The sequence below is a fragment of the Pipistrellus kuhlii genome, unplaced genomic scaffold (assembly GCF_014108245.1).
Source record: "Pipistrellus kuhlii isolate mPipKuh1 unplaced genomic scaffold, mPipKuh1.p scaffold_m20_p_17, whole genome shotgun sequence".
Lineage (NCBI taxonomy): Eukaryota > Metazoa > Chordata > Mammalia > Chiroptera > Vespertilionidae > Pipistrellus > Pipistrellus kuhlii.
The window spans coordinates 3,402,606-3,417,383 of NW_023425482.1; the positions used below are offsets into that span (position 1 = coordinate 3,402,606).

A 14,778-nucleotide genomic window follows, 5' to 3' on the forward strand; every position below is an offset into this window, starting at 1 on the left:
CCCGGGCCCCGCGCCAGCGCATGCGCCCGCCTGCGAGCGCGGTCCGCTCCCCGACAGTCGGACGGACCCACGGACCGGCGGCCCATCGGACAGACGGGGCAGCGCGAGGAGCGGGGACGCGGCGGGACAGCGACATGGCCGGCCGCACGCAGCAGCCCAGCGGGCGCGGGAAGCCCGGCCCTGCGCCCTCGCCTTCCCCCGGCCCCGGCCCGGGCCCCGGCGCCTCGGAGCCGGTGACGCTCAAGAAGGAGATCGGGCTGGTGAGCGCCTGCACCATCATCATCGGTGAGCGGCCCGGCGGGCGGGGCCGGGGAGGCGGGGCTGAGGGCTTGGGGCGCACCTGGCCTGGCGGTGGGACCACAGGTGAGAGCACCTGCAGGGCCGCCCTTCACAGGGGACCTCAGGCTTCTTGTTCCCGCCTCCCCAGGCGCCTCGAACTTTTGTGCGTGAGGGAGGTGCGCGTTGCTCCCGCAGCTGGGATCCTCGTCCTGCCTTTACTTGGCTGCGGGCTTTGGCCTGCCAGTTACCCTCCGTTTTCTCGTCTATGAAGTGGACAGCATCATGGTTTTGCCTGAAGCGCAGGAGCCTTGCAAGAGTGGGGGCTGGACACAAGTTCTGGGCTGCAGCTCAAGCTAAGTCCCTATTGTGTGCACGGTCCCAGGGCCGAGCTGTGGGAGTGATTTAGTCTCAGACGCAGGAGGGCCTGTGGGGAGACTTGTCAGACAGAGCCAGCCCCGTGGGGAAATAGGTTCAGGGCATATTTCTTGCAGCTTGATGGGGAGGAGGCCATTGCTGAGGTGGGACGGACCAAGCCTACAGAAAAGCCAGCTGCTCCTGAGTGGGATCCCAACAAGGCACTCGCATCCCAGCTTCCTCTGTGTGTCCGCCCCCACATGGGGACTTCTAGGTAGACAGCGGGCTCAGGGACAGTGAGGACAGTGGGAGGATCTTCCTCTTTCAGTCCCAAGTCATAGACACTGACTTCTTGGGAACCGGCTAAGCAGACCTGTGCCTGTGTCATGCCAGGTGCCTCAGAGACCTTCCTGAGCCCAGGAGTCATGGCTGGAGGGTGAAGGACAGGTCTCAACCTGCCACCTCCCCAGCCAGTGGGAACTGCTGGTGCATCCACTGCCCACCATTTCCAGACCCCTGGGCATGGAGAGAGTTCAGGGCTCGGAGGGCAGACGGAGATCCTCACCCCCTCCTCTGCTCCATGCTGGGAGCCCCTGGACCTGGCTGCGCTGGCTCTTGGCTAGTCCCTGTCCCCACAGCAAGAGTTGCCTCAGAACACAGCCCCAGTGCAGGTAGCTCTCTGCCTTTCATCGCCCCGGAATGGCCTCTTCCAGGAGCGGGTCCTGGCCTGGCCCTGACACCTTCTTGGCCTAGGGTGCCCCCGCTTGGCTATCAGCTGGCAGGACGGGCCGGTTCCAGAGGTTTGGCCAGGGCACTGATAGAGCTTTGTCCCGGCCCGCACTCTTTCCCGGAGCTGTGCCCCCCGGAAGGGGAAGCCCACACATCGTGGAGGGGCCCAGAGGCTGGGGCCAGAGGCCCGTCTGGAGCCAGCTGCAGTGCTCTTCCCGGGCCACCTCAGCAAGCCCAATGTCCTTGAGCTGTATTCCTCCTTTGCCTCCCCAAGGGTGGCAAACTCAAGAGCAGAACCCAGAAGGCCTGACCCCAGCTCCGGACACTCCGTGGTGGTCCAGTAGCCCAGCTTGGGGAGCTCTGAATGGTAACAGCAGACAAGAGGCTGGAGTGGGCAGGAGCCAGGCCTGGGGGTCATTAACCTGAACAGAAGTGACGGGAGAGGAGGGAGGAGGAAGGTATGGACTGAGTCAGGGTCTCCTCTGCCCTCCCCACCTGATGCCTGAAGGCCCCACCAACTCCCATTCACTGTTCTAGGCGGCCTACATCCCACCTTCCTGTTCTGGGGAACCTGCTCAAAATCAAAGATGTCTGTAAAGTATCACAATTTAGCTTTAACCTTACTCCATAATTTTTTGTTACCAGCTACTGACCTTACCTCCAAAGCTTTCAGATACACTTCCCAGGAGATCCTATTCTCCCTTCCCTGTGCCCCCGGCCCTGTCCCAGGCTGAGGAGCGGGGCTTTCGGGAAGGGCTTTGGGCTGGAATAAGACTCCACCTAAAATGTGTTTGGGACAGCACAGCACCGGAGGGGAACAGCCTGGACGAAAAAGAGCCGGCTGGGGTGGGGCTGTGGAAGGCCTTGCCTTATGCAATATCTATTCAGAAACCACTTCTTTTTTTTTTTAATATATTTTATTGACATTTTACAGAGAGGAAGGGAGAGAGATAGAGAGCTAGAAACGTAGATGAGAGAGAAACATCGACCAGCTGCCTCTTGCACACCCCCTACCGGGGATGTGCCCGCAACCAAGGTACATGCCCTTGACCGGAATCGAACCCAGGACCCTACAGTCCGCAGACCGACGCTCTACCACTGAGCCAAACCGGTTTTGGCAGAAACCACTTCCTATCACTATACAAAACATGTCTTTTTATCTCGTTTGATTTTCATGTTTGCCTTTCAAGATGAAAGCTTGTGCACCTATTTTACAAATGTAGAAACTGAGGCTGGAAGTTGCATGACACTGCTGCAGGGGGTGGGCTCAGGGTTTGGGAGCAGATGAGGGTTCATTTCCCAGTCCATGGCCCGTCTCCATACCGCTCTGGTGCTGGGCAAAACCGGGGCCAGATTCATGTTCCTTATGGGGAAGGGTAAAGACTGCACTGGGAAGGGGGCTTACAGTGCTCTCCACTCCATTATGGCTGGGTGAACAGGTAGACAGAAATCTCCCCCATCCCCCACACCCCACCCAGGATTGCACGTACAGGGTGTCTTGTCCTGACGCGGGGACTTCAGCCAGTTCCCTCTCAATCCACACCCAAGGGAGGGATGTGCCCAGGTCGAGCAGAGTGGGAGTCACCCCTGTCTGCTGACCAGCCTGCCTTGTCCTGTCCTCCACTCTCTCCCTTTGACTCAAGTATCCAGCCCATGTAGGGCTTTGTAGATCAGACCTAAGTATGTTCAGGGGCTCAGGGATCCGCTTCATGAATCCATCTCCTTAGGAGCTAATCCTGCCCTCCCAGGCCCCTCTCTGTGGCTCTTCAGGACGGGAGGTGGTTGGGCTGCTGAGAGCATGGCCTTCTCCAGAACCCCGGCCCCCTCCTCACCCAGACCCCAGGAGGCATTAAACCACACAGGAGCTGTTTTGTGCCTCGCCACAGCCCCAGTGTACAGAAGAGGAAACTGAGGGCCTGAGTCTGCAGCCAGCCCAGAGTCAGATGCCCTTGTGTGCTCAGGGAAGCTGTTGGGGGCCGAGGCAGCTCTAACTACAAGGGTGGGACCTGCCAGCACAGGACACACTCATCCACCTATTTAACCATTGGGTGCTGGAGACACACAGGGAGCAGCACAGACATATCCTTGTCTTGCTGGAGCTGACATGCCAGCATGGAAGTCAAAGGGCAAAGAAGATCAGCTGGATGCTCAGCTGGCAGAGTAATGCCAGGTGTGCTAAGGTGAGAAAATTAAGGCAGGAGAGAGGATTGCAGAGAGCAGGAGTATAGAGTCAGGAGTGGGGTGGGATCCAAGTTTTCTGGCTTCTTTTCTTTTTCGATGGCTTGGAACAGAAGAGGGATGGCATGAGATGGGATGGGAGGGGTAGGGAGGGGAGGGGATGCAATGGGGCTCCCCAGGGAGCAGAGGCAGGAAGGACAGAACCAGGAAGCCTGGCCAGGAGGGCACTCGAGTCACCTGGGTAAGAGAGGACAGAGGCTCAGAGCAGGACGCCAGCAGGGGAGGTGCTAAGAGGAGATTCCGTTGTGGTGTGTTCGGTAGGCAGAGGGAAGGGATTTGTGACGATGAAGGATGTGTGAGGACAGAGGATGTGGGGAAAGAGGAGGCAAGAGTGGCACCACGGTTGGGTCTGAGCAGGTGGGAGCATGGGCTGCCATGTATTGATGGGGGAAGACTGAGAGGAGCGGGTTTGGGAGAAATGGGGCTGACAGCCGGGAACCCTGTTTTGAGCGTGTGAGAGGAGTGGTGTCTGTTTGTCAAGTAATCAATTGGTTACACTGGTTTAGTTTAGCTAGGAGGTCGTGCTAGGGATTTAGGAGTTTCCAGCAAAAACTGGGGTACTGGATAAGGTCTCCAAGGGGAGTGAGTGTTGAAAGAAAAGGAAGAGGCCCCAACACTAAGCCCCAGGCACTTGCTGTCCAGGATTTAGGAGAAACGAGAAGGGACCAGCAGAGGACTGGAGAAGGAGCAGCCAGTGAGGAGAAAGGAGGCCAGAAGGCTGCCCTGAGGGTGACGATGAGGCTGATGATGAGGCCTGGGCTTGACTGCTGGGTGCAGCAGCAGAGAGCTTACCCAGGCACCGGCGAGACTCAGTCTGGAGACAGGCACGCATGAGGCCGGGCTGGGCTGAGCGAGCCAGGCAGAGAGAGCTCCACACTTCGGCTCAGCCCCCTCTCAAAAGGAAAATTGGTTAGGCTGGACATTCATGCCAGCCAATTGGCAATTCCAGACATGTCCTGGAAATGTCCCCACTCACCTCCCTAGAGTTCTGCCAAGACCTCGGCAGGCACTCTTGTCCCCCTGGAGGGGTGCCTGACAGACTCACTATAAGGACATTTGTGTGCTTAAAAGCACAGGCCAATAGCAGGGACCCCAATTAGGGCCATGACTTCTGACCCCATTGGCATTGAGGTCCCATGAGGGTCAGCCCTCCAAAGACCAGAGAGGGCGGCCTGAGGTGTCTTTAAAGGGGATGACAAAGCTAACTAAGATCCTGGGTACTTCCTGGGGCCTCCAATGTGCCAGCCGGGGCGGGAGCATGCCCACATCACTGCCTCATCTCCCCATTTACCGACAAGGCTGAGAGATAAAGTACCTTGTCCACAGACCCCATCACAAGGGAACTGGGATTCGAACCCAGATCTGGGAGTCTCAACTAGTAAGTGCCATTGCCCATGGCCTAGGGACCTTGGGCTCTGCCAGTGGGAATCTGAAGCTCTTTGCAGCTTTTGTATCTTCCAGAGAATTTGGAAGCCAAGGCCTCATTGATCAAGCCCTAAGGGGAGGTGCTAGGGCTCATTGCCCAGCACAAAGGAAGGAGGCCTGGCCTATGGCCAGCCCCGGATCAGGCCCAGCAGGGCAATGCGACCCTGCTTTCTGAAAGAGTCAGGGACAGGCAAGGCAGGTAGGAGGTGGCCTAGCCCGGTGAGCTCCCTGTCCTTCTGGGAGGGAGGGGTGCACATAAAGGAATCACTTCCTGGCCGTCTTCCAGATGCCAGGGCAGTGAGGCAGGGTCCAAGTTATTGGCCAAGGTGGGCAGTCAGAAGGGGCTTCCTGGGGGTGGTGTTGCTTCTGGGAGGCTAGTGAGTTGGGGAGAGACCTTCACAGTGGGGAGCAGTGTTTCCTTGGGGACCTTGCAGATGTACAGGATATATGCACCCTGCCCAGCAGTGCCCCTGCCAAAGTCAGGGTTGGAACAACCTTTTGCTGCCCCTTATCCAAGTGGTGATACCTGGCAGAAGGGGAAACTGAGGCTACACAGCCAACTCCTGAAAGAGTTTCTAGGGCTGAAGGGTGATGCCGGCAGCCTGACAGGACCTTCCTGCCTGCTCCCCAGTCAGATTAGGAATCCCCCCCCCCACACACACACACACCAAAGGCAGCTAGCTCTTCCCGCCACCACCACCTCCACAGTCCACCCCTGTGACCTTCATGGTCCTCCGTTCTCAGAAATAGGCCAGTGTGCACCGCAACAGCCAGGAGAACAATGGCCCTTTCTGCATTCCTGCCGGATCTGGGTAAGCCTCTTCAGGCCCAACATCTTAATGTGATAAAAACCACCAGCAGGGAAGGGAGCAGGGGCGGGAAGAGGCCTCATCACATCCTGTCCACCAGCCCAGGAGCTCTGCTCTCCCCCCACCACCACCACAGCACCTGCAGGGATCACAGAACAGCTGTCCCATTGGATGGATGGGAACATGGAAGATTTGGAACCACATCTCTCCAGCCCGCCATCAGGCAGGCACCTGGCAGTGTGCCCCAACCCATCCCATGTTCCTGGTTCCTGTTCCTCCTCTGCTTCCCCCGGCAGCTGGGCTTGGCCACTGCCATCCCTGAATCAGGCCGGACTGGGAGGGAGGCCTGCCCCCACCACCAGAGCGCTGGGCAGGCACCCCGCAGCTCCTCCTCACAGCTCCGTGCCCCGTCCCCACACCCCCTGTCATCATCCAAGCTCCGGAGGCCCCAACCCTGTGCCCCTCCTTGCCCTCTGCCGCTCCCCCAGCCCACAGCCCCGGATGCTCCATGCAGAGCTCTGCCTGGCCATGTGCTACGGTGTGGAGAGCAGCCCATGGACCTCCACTGGGCTTCCTGCCCCTTCTGGCTCAAGCCTGCAGCTGTCCAGGCGCCCAGGACCTGAGGCATTAGCTGCCCACCTGTTCCTTTGAGCCACATGGGAGTGGTCCTTCGCTGTAGCCTGAGCCACGTGTCCCAGACAATGGTGATCCCTCACCCCCAGCCCTCCCCAGGTCCCAGCCTCTGGGCACCGGCTGGTGATATGTCCCTCCCGGATCCCAGCCTCCAGCACAAGGTCCCAGGCTGGCTTCCCTGAGTGCTGTGCCCTTGAGCCCTGCCAAGCCGAATTGTGTCGAGTGGTGGGGCCCCCACCGAGTGCGAGGTCCGGACTCTGGATGTCCTAGCCCCAGTGCACCTAGCTCCTGGCAAGGCCGCCAGCCCCCTCTGGCTTCCGACCACATGGTGTTGGCAACTCCCACTCCACCAGGTCCTGAGAACACTGACTCTCCTGCCAGGTGCAGCGAACTCCATGCGTCTCAGAAACCCACCAGCCCACCCAGGCCCCGGGCCCGGAGCGGGCGAGGGGGGTTGTGCCTCCCCCGGGGAAGCAGGCTGAGCGGCCGGGGGACGGACGTTCCCTCGTCCTTATCTGGATGTATTTAGGGCTCCTGGGACGTGACTGGAAAACCAAGTGGGCCGTCGTGGCCGTCAGACTGGGAATCTGTGTCGGCCGGGGGTGGGGGTGAGGGCAGCACGGTGGACAAGGGTGGACAAGGAACGCATGCTGATGGGCTGCCGCAGCAGTGTCCTCCTCCAGACCCCGTGGGCGTGGCGGGCGGAGCAGCGGGCTCTGGGCCGGTGGAGGTGCGCTCCGCGCAGGGCCCTGGCAGAGGGGCGAGCCCGTTGAGGGGCTGAGCCCTGCGTCCAGAGGAGGTGGCCTGTGGATCCTGGGATTCTGTCCTCCGGGGCAGGCTCTCATGCAAACCACCCGTGACATGGCCTGACTCGTTTGCACAGATGATGAAACCCAAGCCGCCCCGAACACTGCTCCCTCTTTGCTCTGATTGGCAGGGAGCTCAGGCCTCAGTGGGTGCTCAGAGTCTTGCTTATCCTGGGAACTGCCCTGCAGACCCTGAGGTGGCCCCTGAGTACTTCCCTCTGTTCCACCCCAGACACTGTGAGTCGAAGGAGCACTGTCCCCGTCCCCTAATACATGGCCCCAGGGGCGGGGCAGACCCTCCATGACCCCAGCAGGTTCACTTGTGAACCTTGGAAGCCAACCACCCTCTGCTCCCCATCACGGTGCCTCCTGGGGGGGCTGAATGGAGACTGCTGCCCCCACTTCAGAGGTGAGGAAATCAGTCATTTGCATCAGGACATTGATGCCATCCTGGGGCATTAGGTCATTTATTCTTCTATGAGTTTGCTCAACACATGTGTGCTGAGCACCTACTATGTGCTGCAGAGTCGAGGTGAGTGGAAGCAGGTGAGGCTGCAGAGAGCGCACAGAATCATGCACATGAAGGATACGGCTGAAGGCTTCCCTTACCGTATCTCACTGAACCCTCAGAGTCCCGCTGTGCAGACAGACCCGAGAGGTGACCTGAGCGGGGAGAGGGCTGGTCTCCTGGGCCCCCGCCAGCATTTCCCATTGGAGTCCTGGTTTTAGAGCAGTGACCTGTTTGCAGCTAGTGGGCTGGCCCAAGGACAGAGGCGGTCCGTGCCCAGACCCCAGGCTGGGCCAAGAGTCCCACTCTAGTGCCCTCTCCACTCCTTGCATGATGGCTGTGGACCAATCCCCAACACTGAATACGGACCCTCTGGCCCTTGCCCAAACCCTGAAGCATTGCCACAGTGCCAGGTCTCATCAGAGTCTGTGCCTGTAGCCTGGGCCCTGGCCTGGGGCCTCCAGGAACCCAGGAAGCAAGCAGAGAAGCTCTCTGACAGGGAAAGAGGAGATGGAGGCACAGGCTGGGGAACCACAGGGCTGTGCAGGGGGAAGGGGCGCCCAAACCAGCGTGGTCAAGGAGGGCTTCATGGAGGAGGTGCCTCTTCCTGAGTCACTCCATGAGTTGGGACTTCAGCCAGTAGGAAAGTGTCATGGTCAAGGACTTGCTTTAACGGGCCAGCTTTGGCCAGCAGATTGGAAGTAGGACAGGTGACTGGGGGCTTTAAAAAACTGGAGGCCTCAGCTGGGGGCGAAGGGCTGACCTGGGCCCCCACTCTGCCATCACTCAGATGGCTGAGCCTCCTTGCTTGCTCCATCTCATGGGAGTAAGTGTGGGGGGTGGGGGCGGGCAGAGAAACAGGAGCCATCTCTGTCAGGGGAGCCTGGCTGAATGGACAAGGTGCCGCTCCCATGCCAGGGACTACAGACATGATCAGCCCCGAGTGGAGCTGCAGGGGCATCCACGCCTCCAGGCCCTCCTCTCTCCTCCTCGGGGGAGCAGCCTGGGTTCCCGTCCTCACGGAGTGCCTGCAGCCCACGGGGAAGGCTGATGCCTCTCTGTCTCCCCACAGGGAACATCATAGGCTCCGGCATCTTCATCTCCCCCAAGGGCGTCCTGGAGCACTCCGGCTCTGTGGGCCTGGCCCTGTTCGTCTGGGTCCTGGGCGGGGGCGTCACCGCCCTGGGCTCCCTCTGCTACGCGGAGCTGGGCGTGGCCATCCCCAAGTCCGGCGGGGACTATGCCTACGTCACGGAGATCTTCGGGGGCCTGGCCGGGTAAGTGCGGCACCAGGGCGTGGTGGTGGGTGGGGAGCCTCTCCAGAACGGACAGCCGGCGAGCCTGCACCTGGGTTTCCTCTTCTGCTTCTCACATCACAGGAAGCTCCTGGGAATGGGTGGAGGGAAGGGGGTGGGGCTGTTGAGCACCTTCCAAGGCCAGGGTGGGCGAGAACAGTGCCCACTCACTCAAACTGGACACTGCAGCGGGCCCCCGGAACGCTCTGTTTTCTTTTAAATAAAGCTGTCTCTAAGCCCCACTCCCCACCCAATGCTCTGGATGGAGAGGCCCTTACTATCTGAAACCTCCAGGCCATGCTAGCATCGGGCAAAGATGGCCTTGGGCTTCCTCAGCCTATTGTGTGTGGGGGGGGGTGGGGGAGGCGGGGGGAGGAGTGGGAAGAGGGGCCTGGTGCTCCGGTCAGCGCCCTGCCCGAGCTCCTCTTTGATTGGCTCCCGCCCGATACGCCTTTGCTCCCCAGTGAGCATGCGCTGCACCCACAGTGTGAACTGAAAAGAGGTGCCCCTGTCCTCACGGTGCAGAAGGGAAACCACTCCTCAAAAGTGCTCAAAACCGAACGGGCCCAGCTTTGAGGGTGTGTGCGAGAGGCAGTGGCCCAGCAGCCACGAGAGTGGGGTGCTGACCACCTAGGGAGGGCTCCCAGGAAAAGCCACGCTTACCAAAGCTCGGAGGAAGAGTGCTCCTGTGGAGCAGCCGGAGCCCTGCAGAGGGTGGTGGCCTGGCCAGCTGGTCAGATCCCTGGTAGCAATAGGGCTTGGAGGAGAGGGGAGGGAGGAGTGGAGGTGAGGGGGCAGCCAGGGGACCAAAGCTATTGCAGTTGTCCAGCTGAGCATGCTGAGGCCTCAATAAAGGTGCAGGCGAGTCCATTCGCATTTAGGAGCCTGGTTCCGGAGGACGTGGCAGCCAGCGTGGCACGGGGAGGGGTGGGAGTCGGGGGAGTGACCTTGCTTTCCCACTGGCAGACCTCCATAGGTGGTGACGGGAGGGGGAGGGGGAGGCTTGGGGTGGAGCTTGTCACATGGGCGGGGCCTGTGGCATATCTGGGGAAATGCTCAGACATTGGCGAGGGGTTGGGTTGAGCTCAGGGGAAAAATCTGGGCTAAATATACAAAGTGTGGACCAGGGGGTTTAATGGGCAGCTGTTGATGTGGCCCTGGCAGGGCACGCACACCGCTGGGTGCTCTCCTCTGGGGACAGGTCTCAGAGGGGCCTGGGGCCTGGGGAAGGAGAACTAGTGCTGGGCAGCTATTGTAGAAGGACTATAGGGAAGGTGGGAGGGGAAGAGGGCCCAAGAGCCTACCTCCTGACTCAGCCTGGAGGCATCCAGCATCAAGGGTTTGCAGAAGGGAGCACCCAGCATGTGGGGGCAGGGGGAAGGGGCGTGTAGAGTTAGATTGCCCAGAAGCCAAGGAGCTGAAGCAGGGTGCAAAGCAAGGGGTAGGAAGCAAGGCTACAGAGCAAGGGTGAGGAGCAAGAAGAAGCCACCAAACTTGGTGTCTGAGATGTCAGTGGATGAAGCAATTCCCACTCCTGAGAGCGGGACTAGGGGCGAGGACCACTCCCCCTGACAGGCCGCCCTGGGCGCAGGCAGAGCTCCTGGAACAAGCAGCGTCTCACAGCCTTGAGCAGGGCCCCCCACTCCTGCATGGGCGCCCCACAGAGAGAAGCTGGAAAAGCCAGGGCTCTGCAAGGGCTGGTCCCTCAGGGCATCACGGCTCAGGGCCCGGCGGAGAGCTGCAGCGGAGACTGCTGACCCGCCCCAACCCCATCCTCAGAGCAGGAAGCAGCCTGTGGCCAGGGGCTGTGTGGCCATTAGAAGGATGGCAAGTCCCCAGCTATCGTGGCTCAGTGGTTCAGTGTCCACCTGGGAACCAGGAGACCATGGCTCCGTTCCAAGTCAGGACATGTGCCTGGGCTGCAGCTCCATCTCCAGTGGGGGACATGCAGAAGGCAGCCGGTCAATGGTTCTCTCTCATCATTGATGTTTCTCTCTCTCTCTCTCTCTCTCTCTCTCTCTCTCTCTCTCTCCACCCCCTCTTCCTTTCTAAAATTAATGAAAACATATTTAAAATAAATAAAAGGAAAGGTAGTTGCTTCCCCAGTTGGTTCTTGGCACCTGCCAAAGGGCAGTGTGCAGCTTTCTAACTGCTAAAGGCACTCTCTGTTGAAGCTGCCTCCTCGGGCTGAAGCCAGCCTCCAGCGCCGCCCCAGCCCCTGGGTTCCAGGCCCAGGGAGCAGCCCTGCCCCACACCCGGCTGCTCCCCGGGCAGGCGACAGGATGCCTGTGCCACTCGGGTGCTCACTCCTTCCAGCTTCCTGCTGCTCTGGAGCGCAGTCCTCATCATGTACCCCACCAGCCTGGCGGTCATCTCCATGACCTTCTCCAACTACGTGCTGCAGCCCGTGTTCCCCAACTGCATCCCCCCCACCGCAGCCTCGCGTGTGCTCTCCATGGCCTGCCTGAGTGAGTGCCCACACGCGGGCGTGGGGCCCCCGCTGGGGGCAGGGGGGAGGGCTCCTCCACTGCCAGCCCCACGAAGAGGGAGAGGCACACTGCAGGGGATGCCACCCTGCTGCACTCCGGCTGGACCTGGCTGTGGCCCACCATGAGGGTCTCGGCCTCAGGCGCCCCCCGCCCCCCTGCCTCTCCCCCCCAGTGCTGCTGACATGGGTGAACAGCTCCAGCGTGCGCTGGGCCACACGCATCCAGGACATCTTCACCGGCGGGAAGCTGCTGGCCCTGTCGCTCATCATTGGCATGGGCTTTGTCCAGATCTTCCAAGGTAGGGCCAGGGTGGGCCTGTGCCAGGGCTGGAGAGAGGAAACTGACCCTTGACCTCTGGACCCCCAGGACACTTCGAGGAGCTGAGGCCCAGCAACGCCTTCCATTTCTGGATGACGCCCTCCGTGGGTCACCTGGCCCTGGCCTTCCTGCAGGGCTCCTTCGCCTTCAGCGGCTGGAACTTCCTCAACTACGTCACCGAGGAGCTAGTTGACCCTCGAAAGTGAGTGCCGCCCAGCGATGGGAGAGGCAGCCTCCCTGACAGGCCTGCTACCACATGTGGCTTGGTCTGGCCACCTGCCTGCCCCCGGGAATGGCTGCAGACAGCCGGGGCGCTCCTGTTCCAGCCTGGCCCTGAATGGCGAGGGCAGTCCCAGCCCGCTGCTGGGCCTCCGACACACTGCAATCACTGTTCCGCTCTAGGATCCAGCTATTTGCATTTGGCCAAAAGTTACACATGTGCACACAACATGGTCCCTGCAGAGGAAGCCAGGGGCTCCATCTGATGCTCAGCCAGGGACCCCATAGTGAGCAGGTCCCGTGGGGGCTGGGCTGATAGGGAGGCCCAGCGGGGGGGGGGGGGGGGGGGGGTGGTCCGGGGCTGAGCTCTCAGGGCGCTGCGGGGATTGGCAAGGCTGACTTTGGCTGTATGCAGTTTTCCCTTTATGTGCCGACATTAGACTCACCCCTTGGGATATGGTGGGGCCCCTCCCCCATCTGCCCTTCCCCCCACCAGCCTGTGTTCAGGCTGGGTTTAGGGAGCTGAGGGGGATGCAAGACAGAGAGCAGTGCTGCCCTTTTCCCTGCCCTCACGGCCCCCAGTAGACGCAGGAGATGGTGAGAGCTGCTCCTGTTACTGGATCCCCCCCCCCCGGTCCCCCTCCTCACCCCAGGAACCCACCCCCGCCCCAGAGGGCAGGCACTGATGGTCCCTCCCCGCCGCCCAGGAACCTACCTCGAGCCATCTTCATCTCCATCCCGCTGGTCACCTTCGTGTACACCTTCACCAACATCGCCTACTTCACCGCCATGTCCCCCCAGGAGCTGCTGGCCTCTAACGCGGTGGCCGTGGTGAGTGCGGCCCCCTCGGCCCCCAGCCCTGCCCTGCCCCCACCCAGCTTCATGCGCTGCCTCTCTCCTGTGCCCACTCAGACCTTCGGGGAGAAGCTGCTGGGCTATTTTTCTTGGGTCATGCCCGTCTCCGTGGCACTTTCCACTTTCGGAGGGATCAATGGCTACCTGTTCACCTCCTCCAGGTGACTGGGCTGGGGAAAGGGTGGTCCCGGTGAGGCAAGGTAGGTGCCCTGGCGTGCAAGCAGTGCTGGGGGCCCAAGGACCAGAAACCCTGCCAGGGGGTGCCCTCCTGAAGCTGGGACAGTGAACTCCCCATTAGCAAATGTCTGATCCCAACTCAGGAACAAAGAGCAAGAGGGAGGCAGGCAAGAGGCAGGGAAGAGCTGCCCGGTGGGCTGTTGGGGCCTAGAGCAAGGGGTCAGAGGTGACAACAGGAGGGATATCAGGTCTAGAGTGGAGATCCAGGATCTGGCCGGTGGGGAGGCCCACGGCCGGGCTCATAGCCCCCACCCACCTCTATCCCCCAGGCTGTGCTTCTCTGGAGCCCGAGAAGGGCACCTGCCCAGCCTCCTGGCCATGATCCACGTCAGACGCTGCACCCCTATCCCTGCCCTCCTCGTCTGCGTAAGTTGGGTGAGCCAGGCTGGCAGGGCAGGAAGCCCGAGCCACCAGCAGTGTGGGCAGCGGCAGGGCCCTGGCGGGCAGCCCACGGAGGGAGCGGGGAGGGCCAGGGCTCACCGACCTCCTGACCTGAGCCCGCAGCCCCGGGACAGCCTGCAGGGCTGACAGGAGGCAGGAGGGAGGCCAGCCCTCAGCTCGGTCCTCCCCCAGTACGGGGCCACGGCGGTTATCTTGCTTGTGGGAGACACGTACACGCTCATCAACTACGTGTCCTTCATCAACTACCTCTGCTATGGCGTCACCATCCTGGGCCTGCTCGTGCTGCGCTGGAAGCGGCCGGCGCTCCACAGGCCCATCAAGGTGAGAGCTCCGCCCGCGTGGGCTTCGGGGGCAGGTGCTGACGCAGGGGGGATCCCAGCTCCTGCCACGGGCCAGGCCCCGCTGGGGATTTTCTGTGCACTGGTCCATTTAGTCCTCATGACAGCCCCATGGGGTGGGTGGTTAGAATACTCCCCATTTGCAGACGGAAAAATGAGGCTAAGACACTGGCTGATGGTTGCCCAAGAGTCCATGAGCTCACACCAAAACAGAAGACCCTACACTGAGCTAAAGGAAAAGTCCTCCTTTAGCTCAGTTTGATTGTTTGCAAATCAATCCCTGAGCTGGAGAGGTGCTCGGTGCCTGAAATGTGACAGGCCAACGAAGATCTGACCTACAAGCAAAGGCCGGCCACCAGTCCACACACAGTCCCTGGAGAGCTTGGGCCTGCTGACACTGACATGTCCTTAATTACAGGGCCGGCTGGCCGTCCTGCAGGGGCTTCCAGCATGCTGGGCCCCTGCCAGCGGGGACCAGCCCCTCAGGGGTCAGCTCGCGGGAAGGGTGGGGAGCACCAGGGCCCCGGGGTGGGGGGCGGGAGGGGGCCCTGCACCACTGGCGCTCCGCTCACTCACCGCAGGTGAACCTCCTTGTCCCTGCCGCGTACTTGGTCTTCTGGGCTTTCCTGCTGGTCTTCAGCTTCATCTCGGAGCCCATGGTGTGCGGGGTCGGCGTCATCATCATCCTCACCGGGGTGCCCATCTTCTTCCTGGGAGTGTTCTGGAGAAGCAAACCAAAGTGTGTGCACAGACTCGCGGGTGAGCTGGGCAGCCTCCCCCGAGCGGGGTCTACCAGCAGCTGTGCTGGCAGCGCAGGGCCTCACCGCCACCAACCGTCTCCCCG

At 61.1% G+C, this 14,778-nt stretch overlaps 1 protein-coding gene across 7 annotated transcripts in view; it reads left to right on the forward strand.

Annotated features, from left to right (window-relative positions):
• The window catches only part of SLC7A10 (solute carrier family 7 member 10), a 15,292-nt gene continuing 514 nt past the window's right edge, over positions 1-14,778 (forward strand). The window contains exons 1-10 of one of the 7 annotated variants that reach the window (XM_036440708.2): positions 1-285; positions 8,854-9,058; positions 11,393-11,544; positions 11,738-11,863; positions 11,932-12,085; positions 12,810-12,933; positions 13,015-13,118; positions 13,464-13,560; positions 13,768-13,917; positions 14,516-14,693. In XM_036440708.2, coding sequence (XP_036296601.1) covers positions 21-285; positions 8,854-9,058; positions 11,393-11,544; positions 11,738-11,863; positions 11,932-12,085; positions 12,810-12,933; positions 13,015-13,118; positions 13,464-13,560; positions 13,768-13,917; positions 14,516-14,693 — 1,555 coding nt within the window. In that variant the 5' untranslated portion in view covers positions 1-20. Of the gene's footprint in view, positions 286-8,853; positions 9,059-11,392; positions 11,545-11,737; positions 11,864-11,931; positions 12,086-12,809; positions 12,934-13,014; positions 13,119-13,463; positions 13,561-13,709; positions 13,918-14,515; positions 14,694-14,778 lie in introns of all 7 variants that reach the window. The other 6 variants (XM_045582576.1, XM_045582573.1, XM_036440706.2 and 3 more) reach the window with 6 other exon arrangements.